Below are 22127 nucleotides of genomic sequence, written 5' to 3' on the forward strand. Positions count from 1 at the left end.
GAGAGCAGATAGCAGAGGGAAAGGGCAGCTTGCTTTATTGGCCCAAGGATGGGTTTGTCATGCAGCCTCAAAACAACAAGGAGACAGACAAGCACGGAGCACAGGGACCACGGGGACAGCAGGGGATGGAGTGGGAACACGGGGATTTGGGGATTCAGCCACCTCCACATAATGTGGCACAGCATCCCGCAGCAACACTGGGGCCGTCCTCGTCCCCATACAGGCACACTCACTGGGGCGAGCCCAGGCTGGAGTCGGGGGTGTGGGGCTGGGGGCAGCGCGGGGGGAAGGCCTTGTAACTGTAGTACTCCACCACCTGTTTGGGCACCTCGGCCAGCACGCACTTGGCCAGCGCCGTCGGGGACGCCTGCAGGATGGGGTGGGATGGGTGAGCTGGGGGTCGGTGGCACCCAACACAGGGGGCACAGGGTAGGGGACAGGAGAGCTGGAGGACCCACTCACGTTCTTGAAGTCACGGAAGGGGACAAACTGGACGATGTCACGCAGCACGGGCTCACCCCGGGGGGAGCGCAGGACGCCGTCGTCACCGTCCAGGATCTGCATGTCGGTGAAGTCGGCGTTGCCCACCCCCACGATGATGATGGACATGGGCAGGTAGGAGGCACGGACGATGGCCTCCCTCGTGTCCGCCATGTCCGTCACCACGCCATCCGTCAGGATCAGCAGGATGAAGTATTGCTGGGGACAAAGGGACATCAGGGGCACCCCCTGTGCCGTGCACCCCATGCACGTGGGGGGAATGTGCAGACGAGGCCGTACCGATGCCTCCTTGGTGCGCTCCTCGTCAGCTGCCACGCGGGCCACCTTGGTGATGATGGGGGCCACGTTGGTGGGGCCATACAGCTGGATTTTGGGCAGGCAGCTCTGGTAGGACTCCACCACACCCTGAATGCCTGTGGGGGTGCGGGGTGAGGGGGTGCCGGCACGGCTGGGGGGCGTGGGGATGGCACTGGGCACCAGCGCAATGGAGCTCCGCTCACCCTCACACTCGTCGTTGTCAGGATTAAAGTTGATGGCGAAGTCATGGGAGACCTTAGAGGGCAGAGGGGCAAAGGCAGCTGGGGGCAGCAGGATGGGCACATCCCAGGGGTCCCAGTGCATCCCAGGGGCCCCGGCCCCATACCTCGTACTTGGGGGGGATCCTCGCACCAAAGCCCAGAGCGGAGAACTTCTTATCACTGCAAGGGAAGGGATGTGTAGAGCCCCAGCCAGCACTGAGAGGTGCCACCTGAGTGTCCCGGCCCCACAGTGACCATCGCTGCAGCGTCCCAGCCCTGGGGAGCCCCCAACCTGTCATAGTCCTGGCAGATCTCGCCCACCGCCACAAGCGCCTTGAGGTACTCGTTGGGCTGGTAGGGGTTGATGTAGTGCAGGGAGCAGCTGTTGCGGGGATCCCCGTTGGAGGCCGTGAAGTCGATGGCCACCTGGTGTGAGGGGTGTCGGTGAGGTCCTCGGTGTCCCCGGGGCAGCCCTGAGCAGCTGCCCCAGCACCGTGATGCGGCCTCAGCCCTGACGGAGCGGCGCTCACCGTGAAGTGGATCTGGCAGCCGCCCATGATGTAGTCCAGGAAGGAGTAGACCCTGTGGATCTGTCGGTCCGACCCACGTCAGCCACTGATGTCCCAGCAGCAGCTTGGCACAGCACGGCTCAGCACGACTTGTGAGCACTCACCTTCAGGTCCAGCAGCACCACGACCCCCGAGTTCTTGTAGTTGCGCTTCTTGATTTTGTACTTGGGGTTCATGCACTCCCACTGCACCTGCAGCATGCGGCACCCGCGCTGCCCGGGTTCGGCCCCACAGCCCCCAGCCCCACTGTGCTGCAGCCCCACAGCCCCCAGCCCCGTACCCCCGCACAGGCAGATGGCTGCAGTCCCTTCTATCCCTTCCCCAAAGAGAAAAACCAGTGGAGAATCGGGGAGGAGCCTCCTGGAACAGGGCCTGACGGCAGGCTGTGCGCCCCAGCCCTGCTGGCCACATCCCCATGTCCCCACCTTGTTCTCCCCCATTGCCTTCTGCATCTCCTCGAAGGTGGTGAAGAACTCGCCAATGAAGTCGTGCTTTCCCCGTGAGTCGTAGTCCCACACGACGCACTGCAGGGACGCAGGTCAGCGCTGCCCAGCTGTGTGCCCCCATCACCCCCACACCCACCCGGGGACGGGGTCCCATCACCCTTCCTCACCCTCAGCTTCCTCTTCTCCTCACAGCTGCAGAGGGAGTTCAGAGAGACCTTGAAGGGCTCCCAGATGGGGCTCAGGTTGTTCTTCACCACCTGGGGGCAGGAGGGCTCATCAAGGCCAGGCACTTATAGGGTGGCCACGGGATGGAGCCAGCCAGCCTCACCTCGGTGCGGTACACCAGCTGCTCACTGCTGTCATCGTCGATGCGGTAGATCTCCAGGAAGGGGTCAGACTTGCTGAAAAGGTCCTGAAAAAGAGAGGATGGGGCCAGGCGGAGCGGAGGACTTTATCCATCCCATCCATTTATCCAACGCATCCCATCCATTCCATCTCAACCCATCCAACCAGTCCTGTCTCATCCATCCCATCTCATCCAGCCCATCCTCTCCACTCTGCTCACAGGCTGCTCACCTTGTCATCCAGCTTCTTGGCCCTAAAGGCCAGCTCCACGTAGCCGTTGTTCCCCGAGATCTCCTCAGAGATGACCTGCCAGGACACCCAACCACGGGGAGCTCGGTGTTATTCCCCTGCCATCCTTCCCTCCCCATCCCACGTCCCATTTTGGTGTCACCACGCAACCCAGCCCAGCACCACTCACCGTGATGGTGGATTTCCCCGCAAACTTCCCATATTTGAGGAACAGCGGCTTCGTCACCCGTTTCTGTGCCACAATCTGCCAAACAGGACGGGCTCAGTGCAGGCACAGCCTGCAGGTGATGGGGACCAGCACGGCGGGGGCTCACCTGCCCCACGGTGCACTCCATGCCCCCCAGGAAATCATCATCGTGTGTGCCCACGCCGGCCTGCCCGTGGCTGTCGTACACCTCAAAGCGCAGCTTCTGCACCTCCTCAAAGTAGTAATCCACCGTGAAGATCTTGGCAAAGACGGGGTTCAGGTTGCTCTTGATGACCTCGCTGCGGTCCACCTGCAGGGCACAGGGTCACAGCAGCCTGGCGCCAGTATTTGGGACCCAGCGTGGCGGGGAAGAGACTGCACAGCCATCAGCTCCTCAAACAGTTCTGCAGAACCTCCAGAAAGCACTTCTAATAAGCTGGGATTTGCTCAGTAGAGGCAATTATGGTCCACTCTCCTATCAGTGAAATTCAGCCTTCAATTGGCTCAAGTGCCTGGTGCTGGGGCTGTGAGGCACCAGACTGGAGGCAGAGCAGGGCTGGAGCCATGCAGGGGAAGCTGCCTGGAGCTGGGGGAATGGGCACAGGGACTGCAGGAATGCAGGGACAGAGGGATGCAGTGGCACAGGGATGCAGGGACACCAGGCAGCTGCTGGACAGACCACTAATCCGTGCACAAGCGTTTCTCTGCTCACACTGATCCTAAAGCTAAAAGCACACCACCGCAGCACCATACCCGATATGGGAGTAAGGGGTGTCCCTGAGGGCCAGCACTGGTCCTGGGCACTGCACCCTCCAGGGCAAACCCCATATCAGTGGGGCTGCAGCCACGGGGATGCTTGTGCTCTGGAACACATTTTGTCCTGGGCTGGTTGGACCCAGAGAGCTGCCAGCGGGAGAGGGGCTGGGCACAGGACAGAGCTGCACCAGAGGGGCCACACTTTGCACGAAGGGATGCATCCCACTGAGGGTCCCCCTCTACTTGCTTTGGCTTCGGCTCACAGAGTCAATTACGTGCAGAGGGATTGAACGCTAAATCTGCTGGCTGAGCAGCACTGATTAGTGAGCGTGAAGCCACTGGAGCCAGCCAGGAGCTGTGCTGGGAAGCAGCCACAGGAAGGAACCAAGCACCTCATGACCCACTGAGACCCACACAGTGTGGGCACCCTGTTCTTGGGTGCTGCCAGAGCTGCTGAGCTCCAGGAGGTTCGCTCCAAGCCAAAGCCCCACCTTGTCCCCACGCACCCCCCGAGCACCCCGCAGTGCCCTGCCACGGGGCCGTGCCCCGCACCTTGCTCCCCACGTCCTTCACCCCATCCTGAGCCCTGCACCTTGCACCCAACTCCGCGCCCCGCACCTCTCGCCTGGCTCCCATCCCACAGACACCGCACCCGCCTCGGCTCCATCCCAGCCCCAATCCCCATCCCACCGCCCTGCCCTGCCTACCTCCACCCATTGGCCCTGGGACTGCATGAGCAGCAGGACGCAGGGATCCGACTTGTTGAGGGTGTCGCGGTCCAGGAGGTGCCTGCAGCTCACCCTCAGTTCCACCTTGGAGAGGACGGCCAGCGATGCCTGCGAGGACGGCTCGGGCGCTTCGCCCATGGTGGCTGCAGCACGGGGGGCGGCCAGACGCGATGGGGGGCAGGCGGCTCCGTGGGACAGAGGCATGTGGGGTAGCGAGTGGCCCTACAGCCTCGCTGTCAGTGCACGGGGCAGCTGCTTGTCATGCCCGGGGCACGAGGCCCCGCAGTGCTGGATGTCGGGATGGAGCCTGGGTGCCGGTGGGTGCTGCTGGGGGCTTGGCAGCTCCCAGGACAGGGTGGGGTTGGGGAGCCCACGGACTCTCTTTGAGATGAGCTGGTTCTGGTGGTCCCGTGGAACCCTGCGAGGTGTCAGGACACCACGGGGTGAGGCAGAGTTGGCCGCATTTAACTGTCACCATGCAGAACTGGTGGCATGCTGGGGTGATGGGGGAATTCTGCCCCGCTGGGGAAACAGAGCCACATTCCACCTGGATGCTGGCAGGGCTCAGCCTGGTGATGCTGCAGCGTCGGCTCTGTCACCCCATTCCCACCCCATCCTCATCCTGTTCTCACTGCATCTCCTCCATCCCCACCCCTGTCCCCATCCCCACTGCCCCAGTTGCAGCACCCAGCCTCTACACACTGCACCCATCCCGTGCCAGGAACTGCTGCCACCCAGCTGAAGTTTCCCCATGAAGTCACGTAGGGCCGTGCCCTGCCCGGCACGCCGCTCACATGCCTGCTCTGCTGGGCACCATCTCCTCCCCAGCATCCCAACACAGCCGCGCGTCCCCCGCTGAAAGGATCCCGGCGCCCCCACCTCACCCTCCCCCCTACCTGTGTGCCGGGGCTCGGTGCGCTGCCGGACGAGGGCTGGGGCCGCTGTGTGCCAGCAGAGCCGCGTGCCAGCCGGAGCTGCGCCGCTGCCACCTCCACACAACTGACTCAAGCTGCAATTCGGGAGCGGAGCCCTAAGAGGGAGACTACAATCTCCGTTAACCACCTCGCTGCCGGCACCGGAGCACGGACCGCCCGCAGGCACCGAAGCTGCCAGGGGTCCCCGGAACAGCCAGCAGCGCCTCTGCGTGTGCCACAGCTTCAGCATCAACCTCAGCCTCCTCTCCTGCCCAGCGCTGCTCTCACCCCACACACCCCATAGTCCATCGCTACTCCCCACAGGGTGCCCAAGTCCCATCCCCATCCCACGTGTCCCCATCCCCCTGCGTTGCCCCCTCTAAGAGCCACCCCTTCCGCAGGGACAGACAGAGGTGTTGCGGTGATGCCTGGCCACCAGGTGCCACAGCTCCACGTCCCCATGGTCTGGGCCCCCCCTGCACCCCACACATCCCCCCGGCGCTGCAGCTCCATCAGCGCAGCTTTATGAAGGGTGATATAATTAGCCCTTATTCAGAGGGGATTAAAATGCAGGGAGGGCTGACGAGCGGGAGGGCACTGCGGGGCCCTGGGCTGCAGGAGCTAATCCCACACTGCCTGGCAGAAATAGGCCACCCTTCTTCCTTCCAGCAGCTCAGCACCCTGGGATCACCTGCACCAGAGCGCATCGCCGCCACCATTCCCAAATTTGCCATCACAGCTAATGAATTGAAGGCTCAATCACGCGGCCGGGCAGCCATGCGGCAGCACAGCCCAGAACTGCTTAGCCAGCCCGGGGCTCCCCAGAGCGGGAAGGAGCCCACGGCACCGTGACTGCGCCCGGTCAGCACGAAGGGACACGGCCGGCACCGCCCCCGGGAGCTGGGCAGAACCCTGGCGTAGCCTTTCTCCAGCAAGGACCGGGCTCGTTATCGCAGGCATGGGGCGCTGCTCTTCAGAAATTCCTTAAAGGCCCAGGGATCGGCATCAGGACCAGAACCGCAGCGAGGAGCATCCAGGCGGACCCGTGTCACCGCGCGGCGCCGGGACGCCGCTCCACCCAGCGGCAGCAGCAGCAGCAGCAGCAGCAGCAAGCACAGCCGCGAGCTGCAGCGCGTCCCACCAACGCCCGGAAGCGGGGACCCGCGCCTGAGCGATGCCACGGCCGCACAGCGCTCCGGGCCCTGGAGCCACCTCGGGGCAGAGCGGTGGCAGCTCTCCTTTGCAGCCCCCACCCGGCTGGCGCTGAGCACAGCACGCCCACAACAGCGGAGATGCGATTTCTCACTCACCCCTCCAAGGCAGAGCCAACAGAGCCAACAGAGCCGTCCAGCCGCACGGCACCGGGCCGCGGCTCAGGGATCGCAGAGCTCAACACGGGCAGATGAAGGCAACGCTGCGTCCCTGCAGACAAAGCAAACCACCCTACCTGAACAGCGCCGGCACGGGGCGTTCGCTTTCCTTGCTGCTGAGGAAGGCTGCAGTCTGAGCACAGAGCACAAGATTCCCCACGCCCGCACAGCAGCCCAGCACAGGGCCCCACACGGCAGGCAGGGCAGAACACCCCACACGCCGCCCCACAACACACCACACACCGCTCCGTTTCCATCGTTTTTTATTGACAGTTGTGGGGAGAACAGTTCATTTCTTCTTCTCCACGTCCTGCTCTGCCGCTTCCTTGGCACGTTTTGCACGGATCCCAAAGAGCCGAGCGTTGGCCCGGGCCATGCGCAGGCTGGCAAAGGCCTTGAAGTTCTTCTCCTCCTCTGAGATAACGCGGGCCTTCTCCCGTTTGAAAACCTAGTGGGGGAGAGAGCCCGGCAGTCACACTGCGCATCACAGGCTGCCAAAGAGACGGCGCTTGAGGCTTAACACCATTAATCTCGTTATATTTCTACCACCGGCTCCAAGATGCTGCTAAGAATGCAAGATCTGTGCAATCCCCAGGCCCTGCCCTTATCATCACTCCACCAGGCACCTCATTTCCACCAGTTTCTCATTTGCCAACGCACGTCAGCGGACGAGCAGAAAACACCAGGAAAAAAACCCAACACACAAACAAACACAAAACGAAATGTGAGTCAGGTTTGCACAGCATCTTCCAGCGTCAGAGCTCAGCAGCTGAGCTGCTGGGGCTGCCACACGAGGCTGCAGCACAGACACAAAGGGACAGAGGCGCCCCTGCCCGCAGCACAGCGGATGGGAGGTGCCTGAGGTCGTCACCCACGTCCTCACAGCACCCCTGTGTGGGGAGCTGCTCTGTGACACCCCACGGAGGACAAGATTCAGGGTCACACTTACGTTCCTGATGGGCATAACAGGTCCGGACAGCTGAGTTGCCATCTTGAGTTCCTCAGGCTGCAAAACAAAGAGAGAAAAAAAACCATTTCAGGAACAGAAACGTAGCATCTCTCATCGCAGTGCCTCCATGAAACGAGTGCCTGGTGCACAGCTTTAAGAACACTCAGCCATTCTGAGCGGAGATCTAACAGCAGCAGGAACCAACGCAGCGCTTCCCTCACGCAGCTGCACTTGGCACGGAGGTGCTGCACCAACAACATGCACCTTCCTGGCCGTCCATCTGCCCTCCCAGCCAGGCCAGCCGTGGCCTTTCAGGAGTTCCTCCAACTGGAAAAGCATTGCTGCCCCCTGGGCCGTTTTCAGGCTGCCTGCTCAGCAATTCCTTCCACAGCCAATTCCAGCTTCTGGCGTGAGCGGCAGTGGCAGAAATGAATAAATCAGCTATCCGAAGCTTCCAGGAAATAAATTTGAAACACAAACAAGTATCCAAACAAGTATCTTTATCTGCTGATATCAGAAACAGATTGCAGCAGACAACCTGAAAGCTGCGCTGAATGTACTAAGTTACAGGTTTGTGTTGGCAGCCGATTTAAAACTAGAATAGAATCTGTTTGGCAAAGATGGTGTGCGCTGCCCACAGCAATTTGGAAAAAATCCACCTTCTGCACAGGCACCCAAGGCTCAGAAGGAGTTCTGACTTCACAATCCTCACGTCCACACTTCCACCAGTCCCACAAGTCTCACCACAGGGCAGCACCCTGAGTACCAAGCTGCCACAGCAGCACAACATCCACATCCAGCCTGGCTGCATAAGGTGTCAGAGTCCCTTTCCTGCTCTGGAAGCAGCCCAAAGGAGCTCCAGCCCTGCAGGCAGCACTGAGGAAAAGCAGCTCAGGGCAGACAAGACTCTGCACAAGATTGAAGGCAGCTGGAACACGCGGCCTCGCTGCATTACCTGCACCTCCCCATGGGAAGCGTGCGTCTGCAACACAACAGCCAAGAACACGACAAAAGCCGACTGCACTCTGGATCCAGGTGAGATTTTAGTGGAAACCATTTCTGCACACCAACAGCAGCAGCCTTCTGGAGATTCCCTCTCATCCCTCCTTGCGCTGAACCACTCAGCTGAGAAGCTCCTTGCCTTCCCACCCCTTCCATACAGTTATTATGGCAGCAGAGCAGATGCCTCAGCCAGCCTTTTTGTTCTGACACTTTGGCTTCGTGAACTATAATTCAGCAGGCCAAAACAGAGCAGCTCCACGTCCGAGCTGCACCTCCAGCAGCACAACAGCCCCCGGCCCAGAAGCACTGCTGCACTCCTGGCAGCCCCAGCCAGCTGACAGCACAGCCAGCACCAGAGAGCCCAGCTCCACCCATCCCAGCCCTGTGGGCAGTCACCAACTGCATCTGTGCACGGAACCAACACGCCCTCCTCCTCCAGGCCTGTGTTACTACAAGGATTCAAGAACAGCCCGGGCACCAGGAGGACGGGCTGAGGGCCAAACCTCTGCAGAAGTGAGCAGAAATAGGCTCTGTCACACGTTCCTAACAGGGGAGCACTTACAGAGCTGTCTCCTTTCTTAGGTGCAGAAGGCTTCCTTGGGAAGAGGATAAGCTTGGAGCGATACTCCTTCAGCCGCTGCACGTTGGCCTGCAGGGACTCTGTAGATTTGTTTCTTCTCCTGGGATCCACGGAGATCCCAATGGTCCGGGCAAACCTTTTGTTAATGCCAGCCAGCTAAAGAGAGAGCACAGAGACAGCAGTCAGCACCGTGCTGCTGCGGGTCCAGCACACAGCAAATCAAGAGGCAGGGCACCCTTCCACAGCACCACACAGATGGATTTCCTGAGCAGTGATGAGCGGGGTGTTCAGCCTCTGGTACACACCATATGAAGTTGTGGAATGAGGAATCTGGTTTGTAAAGTACAGCCTTACTGCTCTGATGCACTAATCTCACTGCTGCATTTTTATGAGGTTCTGAACAGGACACGAGGGGAGGCTGTGGATGCCAGCTGCCAGCAGTGCCCAACGCTTCCTGCTGCAACCCAACACCAGCAGCTCCCCGGAGCACCAGGGCTGGGAGCACAGGACACATTCTAAAGCAAGGTGAGGGTGCTGGAGACCTTAAGGTGATCGCAAGCTGCTCATTACACAGCTTTTATTTGAAGTGAAGGTGAGGAGCCTCAATTCAAGCTCTACCCGAATCTGATTTTAAACCAACCGTAGTACCTGACAGCCCAACCACAGACACAGCAATGTTTACTCTTGAAACCAACCTTTCACTGACATAACCACTCCTTCCCCATCCCACAGCTGCAGAGGCACGCAGATGCTGACACTGCAGCACAGTGCTAAACTCAACTATCATTCATACAGAAAAGAACAGAGCAGGACAACCCAACTCGAGATCAGCAGCGAGTTTTATCAGCGAGGATGGGCTCTCCATACTTACTTTAAGCTCTTCTAGACTGAAGCCTCTGCCAGCACGAACTTTTTTGTGGTATCTGACAGTCGGGCACCTCACAATGGGCCGGATGGGCCCAGCCACGGGGCGAGGCGCGATGCGACGAGCCTTTGCCTGGCGGGCCTTCCTCCTGCAGCGCGGGGAACAGCGGTCAGAAAGAGGTATGGCTGCCAGAGACAGCGCTCAGCTCGCTGTGCTCCCCGGCAGGGCAGCGCCTGCCACGCAGGGTTCGCCCAAAAACAACCGGGACACCGAGCGAGGACGAGCGTCGGCACTGCAGAGCCGCCGCAGCCATCAGATAGACAAGGGTTCAAGGGAATCATCAATGCAGTACAGCGATTCCGGAGACTTCTCATCACCTGACTGCGGCCGGACCAACCCCCGAGGGCCCCATCCCGGCTGTGCGCCCCGCGGTGACACCGGCGCCCTCCCGAGCAGCGCTGCAGGCCGCGCGCAGCCCGGCGGCACTCACCTGCGGATCTTGCGGGCGGGCTGGTTGAACCACGTGGCCACTCGTCGCTGCCAGTCCTTATGGAAGTGCGGCTTCAGGATCATGCCATTGCGGCTGGGCGCCATGGCTGCTCGGGCCTGCGGACACGGGCAGGGCTAGAGGCGGCCGCCGGGGCTGCAGGGTCCCGGTACTCGAGAAGGCCAGGTACAGGCCGAGCCCGAGCCCCAGTCCCCGTGAGAGCCGCCCTCGGGTCCAGCCCCAGCCCCCCGGGACCGGCGCGGGGCTCCGAGCGGCCTCCGAGCGCTGCCGGGCCCGGCGCGGCTCTCGGCGGGCGGATGGCAGCGGATGGAGCCCACCCCAACCGCGGCAGAGCCGCCACTCACCTCCCGCCACGGAAAATGGCCGACCGGAAAAGGAAGCGGCGGCGCGGCGCACGCCGGAAGTGTGGTGGCAATGGCCAATAGGAAGGGCCGTACGTACGGCCCAATGAGAACGACGGTTCCGGAAACATCTGGAAGCGGCTTCACCGCACCCAAAAAAAAGATGGCGTCGAATTTAAAGAGCCCGTACCCCACGCTGGCGAGCGGGCAGCGGGGCTCGGCGCTCCTTCCCCGGCTCCAGCAGGGATGCGGGCACGCTGCTGGCTGCCTCCTTGCTACCCTCTACCACAGCCCCATCTCCAACATGCTCAAAGCAGCACCCGTGCAGCAGTGGGACCGAGGTCAGGGAGCACCGGACCGCTGCAGAGGTTGGATCCTGCTGCAGCCTCAGGCTGGGAGGGCAGCGTACCGCTAGATGGCACGGGGAGCACTGCACCCCCTGCACCCCTTGCACCCCCTGCAGGGGCGAGGCTGTGCCAGCAGCACAGCAGCAGCAGCAGCACAGTCACAGACTTGAATCCTCGTGTCAAAAGGTTTATTGAGGCAGCTCGGAATTCAGCCATCCTGTTTGACAAAACAAATCAAAACATTTTCCACCTGTTGCTGGACAAACAAATTGAGAGAATGAACCACCTGTAAGGAAACAAAGAGGTCTGAAAGAAAAGGAAAAAAGCATAGGCAATAGCATCCCCAGCTGAGAAAATCATTTCTGCCCAAGAACAGGGCAGCGTCCCCACCATGGGCACGAGGCCCAGCACAGCCAGGTCAGCAGCACAGCTTGGGGGCACCCAGGTGAGCCACGTGGGTCAACCTTCTCTCCACTCCCAAGGGAGGGCTCAGCTCCAATCTGACTCCAAGATGAAGGCCTGAGGGCTGGGAATTGAAAGCTGAAGTCTTTCAGGTCACAGTCAGTTCTCATGGAAAAACTGCAGACAAGAATCCTTCCTGAAGGGGCCTTACCCAGCCAGAGCACAACAAGCACCAATAATCACTTTGATCTTTCCCTGATGAACAGCAGTCAACCATTTCATCACAGCGTGTTTTGCCAACAGCCACGAGGACAGGGACAGCAGAAGTGCCAAGTTTGTGCAGATGCACCCAGGAAGAGCATCTGCATTTGAGTGAACAGAGCATAACTCCATCCCTACGAACAGCAGCACTGCTCAGCAGTCTGCCAACACACACTGGAGCCATTCCCTGCAGTGCTGCTTCCTAGCATCACACCATCAGGTTATGCTGGGTTATGAACACAGGTTCCCTCATTCTCTGTTTCTGAAACCCTTGCTATAAAAATCAAATAGAAGCTACCAATTGGGGGAAAAGAAAGCCCACATCCTACACAACTCCACAGCTGTAATAAGCACATATTCTACAAACACAGCAGCACATTCAAGATAACTTATTCTAGTGAAGTTTGTTTCCTATTCTGTGTTCAGCAGCAGAGATGAGCACAGCTGTGTAACAGCTACAGCACCATACCCAGCAGAGCCCTGCTGCCTTCCACTGTGCTGACCATTCTGGTGCTGAGAACAGCAGTGCACTCCTGCACGCACAGCACACAAGGACTCCACACCATCCTTCACCCTTACGAAGGCACACACTGCTCGTGTAAACACATTCTTTCCAGCAGATTAATCACTAATATCCTGCTGAGAATCAATTTCAAAATCTTCAGTTCTCCTCCCTGCAGGTTAAATCTTGTGTTACAAGACTAAACGTAGCCATTCCTTTAATTTCAGGGAAGTAGCAACACAGAGATGCCCTGCTCTTTATTTTTGATTTCAGAGCTGAGAAGAGAAAGGGTTTGTGTTCAAAAGAAGCTTCTAGAGTCCTCCCGTTCTGCATCAGGAGTGGCCTTCACACTGGCCTCAGGCGTGGTTCTTCCTCCTCCTCGTGGTTTGGTGGCTGCTGGGGCACTTCTTCATCTCGAGTGTCTTGCTTGTCTCTCTCTGCTTGAAGCCAGCTTTGAGGAGCTATCATTTTCTTTGGCCCGTAGGGTGGAGGCCCAATCAAAGCTTCAATGTCATCATAATTTATCACTTCTTTCTCCAGTAGGGCATTAGACAGCTAGAAAGAGTAAATAAGGCATAATGAGGCACAGAGGTTTGCAAACAGTCCCTCTGAACTGATCTGAACTCACCCTACCAGCTCAACTTGGACCTCAACATCTGGACACAGCACGTGCTGGCGCCCGCGAGGAGCAGAGCCCAGCTACCACAGCACAGATAGCGTGACCTGGACGCCTGCTGGAGCAGAACAAAGCTCTCCAGGCAGCTGGCACCTTTCACAAGAGTGATTTTTGCCAGAAACACTCAGTGTGACTGGAGCCCATAAAGTATCCCCCCGGGAATGATTTGGCGAGTCAGAACACCATGGCAATTAGAGAAGTGCCCTTACTGCCACTGTCACTGCACCTGTGGCCTTGCCTAAGATGCCACAGTAACAGGAATTGAGACCGGAGCCAGACTCACGCTCCTCTGTACACAAATAACATGACACAGAGATAACAGAGAGCTGTTTTGTTCCTGCAGGCATGGGCTGAAGGTCATCAGAAGGTCCTCCCCAGAAAGTTAAATTCCCTGGTCCCTCTGCCAGTAGAAGGACCACGCTTGAGCAGCAGGTGGCCCTCCAACATGGAACTGCTCAATTCTGCTGACAAGATGTGACACACTGACCTGGCAAATGCAATGCTCTGTAGATATTTTGGCTTAACTTAAAAGTTTTTCCAGTGATGAGCCTCTAGCAAACATCTGATTGTTGTTAAATGAAAGCATCAGAACAGAGGAGGCCAGCAGAGAGGAGAGCCCCCAACAAAGCCTGCCTTCAGAGCGCTGCTGGGGCACTGCCCTGGGGACAGAACTGTGATATGGGCAACAGCAGGGTGCCGAAGCAAGCAAGTTCTGGCCACCTTATTATGCATAAGGAGGCCTGCTGGTGGGTAGATGGAGGTGGCTGTGCTTCTGTTGTCACTTAAGAGATCCTGAAAGAGAACTGACTGGCTAGGAGACTGTCCAGACACAAAGCAGAGGAGACAAAGCTTACTTCTGCAATAAGGCCTCCTTGATATATTGGGTATCATGGAGATAGTAGGTGAAAATTGCCTGGAGGTACGCAGACAGAATCAGCCAGCACCAGCCTACCAGTTCAGCAGTCCCAACACAAACCCCAGAAACCCCATTACAAGGCATTTTAGGACCACAGAGACACTGCAACAGTCAAGAGCACAGAAAGTATCAAGGCCAAACCCAGCAGTTAAAGGAACTCCACATAACTCCAACTTACTGTTTGCAGCTTATCTCGGTTGTCCAATAGGAGTTTTTCTGTGCGTCTGTAGGCCTGAGCCACCAGCACTTTTGCTTCCTAGAAGATAATAAGAAGAGAGATTTGTACTGCAAGTGGACAAACAAGGAGGAGAGACCTTCACACAGCAGCACCTCTCCCTCCCTGATTGTCTGCCCTCAGCTCCATAACTATGCTCCCCCCTCAGCTCCATCTCCTTCATGTTCAAGTTATACAAAGCACTTCTCCCCCTCTCCAAAAGTCACATTTGCACCTCCCACCTCCCAGAAGCTCTCCAGAGTCTTGTCAACTAAAGAACCAGGACTGCAGTTTTCACACTGCAATGCACAGAACAGACTGTATTTCACAACCACTCACTGCAGCTCCAGGCAGCGCAGTGCTGCTGGGCTGGACTCACAGCTGTGTGTGACTTTGCTCTTAATGCCTCACTGAACAGTCCTTGCACACACAACAGTACCAGGCTATCTTAGTGCTCAGCTGTTGAATTTTACTACTTAATGGCTAAATGAAAAAAAAAAAAAAGCAAAGCATTCAGGTACAAATTTATGCCATTTCCAGTGAGCAACAGAAAGTGAAGAACAAAGAGGAAGAGGTGAGCAGCCCTACGTGGTCCATCATCTGCTGAAGGCCCTGGCTGAAAGGGCGCCGGCCAATTCCAACTGTGCTCTCCCCATCCGGAAAGGAGATCTGCCCGATGCTGGGCACCATCCCATACTGCCTCACCATGGAGTAGGCTATCTTGGTCACCCTCTTCAGGTCATCCTGTGCTCCTGGGTGAGACAGACAGAAAGAAGGTGCAGCAGTTTGAGATGAGAGCAAGAGGAGGACGTCCAGCACAAACACACATTCCACCAGTCAAGGGATCAGAGGACCTGCAGGAATCCAGGCAGTGAACGCGTTGCCTCACTGTGTGCACTGCCAGACCTGCGCAGGGCAACGAGGCACATTCTGGTAGCTAGCTCATACGGGCTGCTTCCCTGCCACTGCTTTGCTCTTATCCCATGTAGCTATAAATGGTTGGAACTAAGGCACAGAAAGCTCCAGGCTCTTCCATCAGCCAAGAGTCTCGCTGTGTAATTGCATCTGTAGCCTTAGACTTTGGGACAAGTCTGAGACTACACAGTTGGAACCCACAATGAGAGGCCTTCACGCTCACAAACCCAAGCCCAAGATCAAAATAAGCACTCTGAAATTTCTCCTTCCCATTCCCAAGGGTGGGAACCTCTGCTTCACATTACTCTTGGGTAGAGCAACAAGTACAAAGTTCAGACTCTTGGCACGACCTCCCCTTGCTTGTGTCAGGGTCTGCCCCCTCACCTGTGGTGACTTTGTTAAAGGTGATGGCTTCAGACACTCTCCCTCCAAGCGCCATACACATCCTCTCTAGCAGCTGCTCCCTGGTGAAGAGGTACTGCTCTCTTGGAAGGATCTGAGCAAATCCAAGTGCTGCATTTGTCCGAGGGGCAATGGAAACCTGCAAAACAGAGCAGCTCCATCGGTTTGGAGAACAAAAGAGCTCTCAACTACAGCAGCAGCAAACACAACGAGGTCTGCCCTCCCAGGGATGTTTGTTAAAAGCAGTGGGGCTTGCTCACTAACCTACACAGGCATGAACTGCAGTTGCCATTCCCATACTGAAGGCTCTGCCTTCACAGCTGTGGAGTAGCTTTCCTCACTTTTAGAACAAGAAATAAAAAGTTACCCTAAACAGCAAGCCAGTGAAATCTTGAGACTTAAGAGTGGCTTTGAAGGATGTAAGCAATGGGAGTTTGCTTAACCATGTTCCAAAATTATGGGGACTACCTAACAAACACACAGGCTGTCTTCAGAAAAATAAGACCCGATTCCCTCATCCATTAAACGCAGCCACATTTTGTTGGAGAGCAATTAACAACAGTTCAGCTTATACAATAGGTCATTCAGAGTGAATTTGCTGCTGGTGGTGGGCCAAGAAGCTGTCATTCTTGTCATTTCCACCCTCCACCTCTCCCCTGTGTCAGGGCTCTTTGAGGAGACGTGCATGGGACAGAACACACCCCGGGGTGCCAAAGGGGGGCCTTTCCTGCAGAGAAGGGCTCCAGGCAGACCAACTCTTCAGCGAGCCAATCTGAACAACACATCTCTTTCGATTAGTATCAGAGCAGTTTCTCCAACAGCCTGACTGGTAGCTGCAACATGCTGGCAAACCGCAGCAGGGAAGGAGATCACGCACGCACACAGAGCAGCGCTTTGTGCTTGGAGCAAGTGCATGAACTGAGCAGCAGCACCAGAAGATTCAGTTGCTTCAGATGTGCCCAGCAACTGGGTGACCAGCAAACACTGGGAGCGCTTCACAGTCAGCTTTTAAATGCCAGAGTTCCCCCGTGGCTGATTAATCAGCCTTGCACCACCGCTATCAACCCGTTTCTCTTGACAGCATATCTGCAGCACGGATTGCTGCAGTATTTGCAGCCCCAAGTTCGTGAAGATGACCAGAGCAACACAGCAGAATTAAACACAAGCGCTATAAAATAATCAGCACACCTTGGGCAGCAGCAGCCCAAAAAATCCTCTTCCCACCCAACAACGCACATCGTGACACAGCAGCTGGTGCCAGGGTTACCTTCATCACTGCCTCCGTGTGCTCCAGCAGCCAGCCGACCAGCGCGTGGCCCGACTCGTGAAATGCCACCACCTTCCTCTCTTCAGGTGACAGGATTTTATTTCTTTTGGCAGTGCCTATCAGAGCACAGGCAAGGGTCAGATGAGACAACAGCGGGCAATAGGTGCAAGCAGCAGGACACAACCTGTTCAGCTTGGTGCACAAGCCAGCGCTGTCGGTCTTCTCAGAACACACTTAATCATTACACAAATAATTTAAAACTCTCAGCTGAATCACAGCTCTAGAATGCAAAGCCCAGTTCTGCCCCGGGCTCTGCCAGAGGCTCGTTACACTGTATTCCTGCTGAGGGACATATCTGCAAAGTCAGTCTACCACTGGGAGGGTGGGAACATCCACCCCCCCAAAAAAATCACTACCAAAAAAAAGGAAAAAGAAAAACAGGACTAGCTGAAGTATCATACTGATTTTGCTGTATTTCAGGCCCTAGGGACAGGAAAGAAGAAAGATTTTGAATTATATATATAAGAAAGGTCCCAGATGAGACTGAGTGCTCAAGTCAGCAAGAAAACACGAGTATCTACAAAAAAAACCCAACTTCCTCCAAAGCCAAGAAATCTCTGATTACAGATAGCATGCTCCACACGAGCTCATTCCCAGGCTCCTGAGAACTACCAAATTAAGCCATAACTCACACTTAATACTTTCTCCAGAAAGGTGATTTTTGAAAGTGTCTATTTTCCAACCCAGCAGCCCGTAACGCACAGTAAGTCCAATTAGGATTCCAAAACATGCTGAATGGAAGTAAAGCTTCCAGCACATACAAAATACGTTAGTTCCAGAGTACACTGTGAATCCAGCAGTCATTATAGCTCTGTGCATCAGATGCAAGAAGGTCCCAGTACTTGTAAGTGGATGCCTGCACTGTGCCAGGGGCAGCAGGGCGGAGAGCAGGCAGAGCTGAGAGCGGCTCGGTACCGAGGCTCTTGATGCCTTGGAAAACAGCACTCTATTAAACATTAATTTTTAAACAAAGTCAAGAGCTTTATTAAACAAGGAAGCAGCAAAAGGAGCACGGCAGATCTTGCAGAAGCATTGCTTAGGGACCCTGGAAACCACTGTGCCCTGGGAGGCTGACAGCGATGGAATCGCAGATGAATCGCAGCAGCCCCGATTTTCATTAGTCAGCTCCTTACTCTGCCTTCAGCAGCACATGTGCACGTCCCTGTACATATCCTTCTACAGAGAGATGTATGGATATGCTGCATACAGCTTTATGACTTTTTAAACTCTGATAGCATCCCTGTCAGCCCATCGAGAAGCGAGGGACTGTGCTCTCTTCACAACAGCACAAGGCGTGAAGATTGCTGCTGCCCCCAAACGAAGTAAGCTCCAGGCTGGGGAGCCCTCTAAAGGCCCAGTCTTACCACCTTTATGAGACAAACACCACAGGAAAAAACCCTGGGCTGGCTTTGCTGGTCTTGCACTGTGTCCACAACCCCCACCAGGGCACAGGCTCTGCTCCATCTTCCCAGGACAAGCCCTGAATGCTTCTGTGTGCTCAGCAGGTTTCCTCCAGCACTCCCAGGAGACCTGACTTACTGACTGCTTTCTGTTCCCAAACTGAAAACACAATGGGGACTACCACAGCGAAGAGTTCATGTTCCTCCCTCACAGCAACACAAAGCTTTAAGGCTGACAGGGCCTCAGGACTTGCAAAGTTCTCTTTTGATTCCACATCATCCTTATTAAAACCAGAAGCTTATAATGGAAAGCACAGTAATATCTTGTTTCCTTCAAGAAAAGCTTTTATAGCGACTGAAACACTGAACTGAATTGTGAAACCCAGAGCATTCCCACTACGTGGCAAGGGCACACTTAATATATGGGCCTGGAGGGCTGTTCAGGGCCTTTTAGACTTGTTCTGCAAAAAAAATAGCCAGGTCTTGCTAATATGAAAAGATCAGATTAAGCAACAAATAGATGATATCGCTTCCCAAATGTCACAGAGCCTCAGTGAAGCAAGCCAGCTTGTCAGCAGTGAAGCTGCTGAAGCCCATGCCCTCTCATGGCCACCACATGAATCCCAGACATTCCTTCTGCTGCACATCCCCTGCGGTCTTGCTTGCTTTCTGCCCTGTCCTCCATGCCTGGGGAACTAAGGAAAAGGCAGAATTGAGAAAGAAAAGTCAAGGCAATCCCTGCAAGTTCAGTACTCTCTCTTGCAGATGGAAAAGTAAAGCACATCTATGTGATAGCTATCAGGGTTTCTGTTCTGCACTGAGAGCTGTCTCACTGCCCACTCCTGGGAGCTGCTGCACGCAGTCTGGGCTTCGTGGAAGTGTGTTCAGTCCCCCAAAGCACTCCCAGGATTATGTTTGTAAGAGACAGGCAAAACAGAGGAGATCTCAAATACCTCCTCTTAAACGAGGAAATATTTGGGCATTTTCTGATAAAAAGCAAACGGTGAGAATTCGATCGCCGTGCCAGGGAATACCTGACCCCGAAGGAACACCCTTTTTCCTACACTCCAAGAAAGGCACAGAACGCCAGGCTGTTTGCCCAGACTCAGCCCCAGTGATGACACTGCAGGCTGGAAGCAGCTAAATGTCTGAATATGAAAGTCAGGGATTGCCTGCAGGAAAGTGCAGACAGAAATCCATCGGATTCAAACCCCTCAGGTGAGGTCGAGCCTTCTGGGAACTCTCCCTCCCCCTCCCTATAATATATTGCCCCATGGCAGGCTCCAGAGGTTCCTCTCTGCTGGCACTTGCACAAGCAACAGGGAAAGGCTGACAGGATGTTCTCAGAGAGAGAACAGTGCTCCACTGTCTTTCAGTTTATTCTGCCAATTCATCAAAGTCTGGGCTTCGAGGCCAAGAAGAAAAATCTCTCATTTCTTCCTGTTGCTGTTGAGGCTGGGGCAGGATAGCCTATTTGCTTTGCTATTCATGTTTATGTAGCAGGTGTCCAGAGCAAGAACAAAACCCCAGAGATACTTCCACTATTTTATTTAAGATTCCCTAAAATGTTTATGCATATATATCATATTTAATTAAAAAGCCATATATTCCATAGAATCAGAATCGTTCAGGTTAAAAAAGACCTTCAAGATCATCAAGTCCAACAGCTCAAAAACAAATACAGCTTTGAATCTTCCCCCTTTTTTTCTGTGTATATGCTTTGCTACTGAATATCTTTCCTGAGCTGCTGGTTCAGGTTGCCTACAGATTCAGAAAGGCTGGTTCATTTGTGATTATTGCATTCGAGATCTTCCAGACAAGAAAGAGCACAGAGAGATCCTAGCTGTTGCCCTGGAACACGACCCAGTCACCTGGGCCTTCTCCCAAGGCGCGCAGCACACATCAGTGAGGTAACAGGAGCTTACCTGCAATGACTCTTTCCACAGCATACTCAAAGTTGGAAGTATCAATGGATTTGTGACCTTCTCTGGCAGCGTGGAGAGCAGCTTCATTGCATATATTTGCTATGTCTGCTCCTGTTGGCAAGAGTGCGTAAGAATTACATCGGGTCTGGTGTATGACAGACAGATAAGGCAGAACAGATCTGGAGGAGGGCCTAAGGAAGTCACACAGCCTGCACTGCAAGCTCCTCTTTGTTCCTTGGGAACAGAGAGTGAATCTCAGCCATGGTGTTTACGTTGGATTTGAACAATACCACTGCCTTGGCAATGAGCACGGTGTTGCCATACAGAGGACAGAGTTCAGCAATCAATTAAGAGGCTAAAGCCAAGGCTGGCTCTAACAACAGGGGAGTGCTGTGGGCAGTCTGGATTGGCATGGATTGCTGCACTGTTCATGCAGCAACCACACAAACCTCTGTGCAGAAGAGAAAGAACATCTGTTCTGAGTTTGTGTGTGTGGGTGATGGTGGTGGGGGGCTGCTGAAAGAAGTCACGAAGAGGCAGTGCGCTGGGGCCTGTTAGAGGGGAAACCCAGAAAGGATATTCCAGGAACTCCACATAAACAGGAACTCTGGAGCCCCTTGTTCAGCAATGTTTAAAACTCCCAGGGACTGACCCTGGAAGCAGGCTCAAGAGTCGTCCAATTTCTACTCCAACAGATGAAGGAACTGCTGTTCCTTTCTCCTATCTGCTTTCCTGGTAATGCCTACCAACACAGGTGTTTTTCCACATCTCAGCGTGAAGTACAACGCCTTATCTTCAACAACAGCTTGGAGAAGAGTAACAGGAATCAGGATCCCAGGCACTTGTAATAGCCTGTTTTTCCCCACCCTCTGCACCTTGCTATTCCCAGAAATTGCAGGACACTGAAAATAGCCACAAACAATTGCTCATTGCAGCTCCTTTCACGAGGGAGCTGATTAGGCTCTCCCTATTTAAGCAGAGAGGAAGATTTTAAGAAGAAAAAAAAAAAAAGAAAGCCCTTGAGACCAAAATACCCTCTTAAACCTAAGCTACTGAGGAGCTTCACGTAGCTGAATTTGCAAGGCAGAGGCAGAACAGTCCCTCAAGGATACAAGATGTCATACCACTGAAGCCTGGAGTCAGCTCAGCAAGGTGCTGCGAGTAGAAGCTGGCATCTTGGATCAGCTTGAGACCCTTCAGGTGCTGCTCAAAGATCTCTCTTCTCTCCTGCGAAGAGCACAGAGCACTTACACAACAGTGAACGTTTGAGCCCAGCAAGCTTCCTAACATGGCAGCTTCACTGCTCCCTAAGGCAGGGAGCAGAGGAAGAGCCAGACCTCTGGCAGCAGGGACGGTGACACTGCCAGCAGAGGGCAGGGCTGTCCTTACAGCACTTCAGTCCTACAGGAGCCCTGATAAACACCCAGCTCTCAAATTCAGAACAGATGTACGGAGGCTTACCGTGAGTCACTGCTTTCTCTCTCAGGGCCGCTCTCCCCTTCTAACTTTCACTCTGATCTGTCTTTTAACTTTGCTCTTACCATATATGCACTTGCAGGAAGGAGCTCAGGATGCAGCTACCTGCTCCCTCCTGCACTGCAAGAAAGAAGAATCCCATCTACGAGCTGCTCAGCCTTCGACCACTTCCCAGACAGAGGTGGGGGTGAGCTGACGGCTGGCCAGCGGCCAAGCAATGACTCATTCAGCTGGCCCAGGAGATCCTGATTAAAACAATGGGCTCAGTTGCCAGGGTTTTTCCCTTTCCTCCTTCAGGGCAGCTGCAGAGTTCATGCTTCCGGTGCCAGATTGTATCAGGCATTTGAGGTATTTTAACTGAAAACTCTGAGGATGACAGTAAAGCACAGATGGGAGAAGAAGAGACTGTGCTGGCAGAGCAGGCAGACCTTCACTGCAGCTGAGCCTATTTGCAAAGCTCCACTACAAACGTCAACACAGCGGACATGACAGACTCCCCTAATAAATGGATTTACAAAAGCATTCAGAAGGAAAGT

The 22127-nt window shown here is 55.2% G+C and overlaps 3 protein-coding genes across 3 annotated transcripts in view; all 3 read right to left on the reverse strand.

The window, feature by feature from the left end:
* Positions 1 to 229: 229 nt before the first annotated feature.
* CPNE7 (copine 7) lies at positions 230 to 4503 on the reverse strand (the record flags this gene model as incomplete). Its single annotated transcript, XM_079541261.1, has 15 exons — positions 230 to 367; positions 463 to 699; positions 781 to 914; positions 1002 to 1053; positions 1145 to 1199; positions 1312 to 1445; positions 1550 to 1609; positions 1693 to 1779; positions 2014 to 2112; positions 2202 to 2291; positions 2363 to 2446; positions 2611 to 2685; positions 2798 to 2872; positions 2943 to 3125; positions 4279 to 4503. The coding sequence occupies 15 exons, from the start codon at positions 4501 to 4503 to the stop codon at positions 230 to 232; spliced, it is 1728 nt and encodes a 575-aa protein (XP_079397387.1).
* Positions 4504 to 6837: 2334 nt separating this feature from the next.
* Positions 6838 to 10573, reverse strand: RPL13 (ribosomal protein L13; the record flags this gene model as incomplete). The annotated part of the gene is made up of 5 exons (XM_079541363.1): positions 6838 to 7031; positions 7533 to 7589; positions 9097 to 9270; positions 9986 to 10127; positions 10470 to 10573. 5 exons carry the CDS (start codon positions 10571 to 10573, stop codon positions 6873 to 6875), a joined length of 636 nt encoding a protein of 211 aa, XP_079397489.1. The 3' UTR covers positions 6838 to 6872.
* Positions 10574 to 12679: 2106 nt separating this feature from the next.
* Positions 12680 to 22127, reverse strand: part of SPG7 (SPG7 matrix AAA peptidase subunit, paraplegin) — a gene marked incomplete at its 5' end in the record, with an annotated part of 29294 nt that continues 19846 nt past the window's right edge. Inside the window, 7 exons of the mRNA XM_079541683.1 lie at positions 12680 to 12895; positions 14111 to 14188; positions 14735 to 14898; positions 15446 to 15602; positions 16731 to 16846; positions 20116 to 20226; positions 21240 to 21342. Coding sequence (XP_079397809.1) covers positions 12686 to 12895; positions 14111 to 14188; positions 14735 to 14898; positions 15446 to 15602; positions 16731 to 16846; positions 20116 to 20226; positions 21240 to 21342 — 939 coding nt within the window. The 3' untranslated portion in view covers positions 12680 to 12685. The remainder of the gene's footprint in view (positions 12896 to 14110; positions 14189 to 14734; positions 14899 to 15445; positions 15603 to 16730; positions 16847 to 20115; positions 20227 to 21239; positions 21343 to 22127) is intronic.

Source organism: Tetrao urogallus (assembly GCF_951394365.1).
Source record: "Tetrao urogallus genome assembly, chromosome: 12".
Taxonomy (NCBI): domain Eukaryota; kingdom Metazoa; phylum Chordata; class Aves; order Galliformes; family Phasianidae; genus Tetrao; species Tetrao urogallus.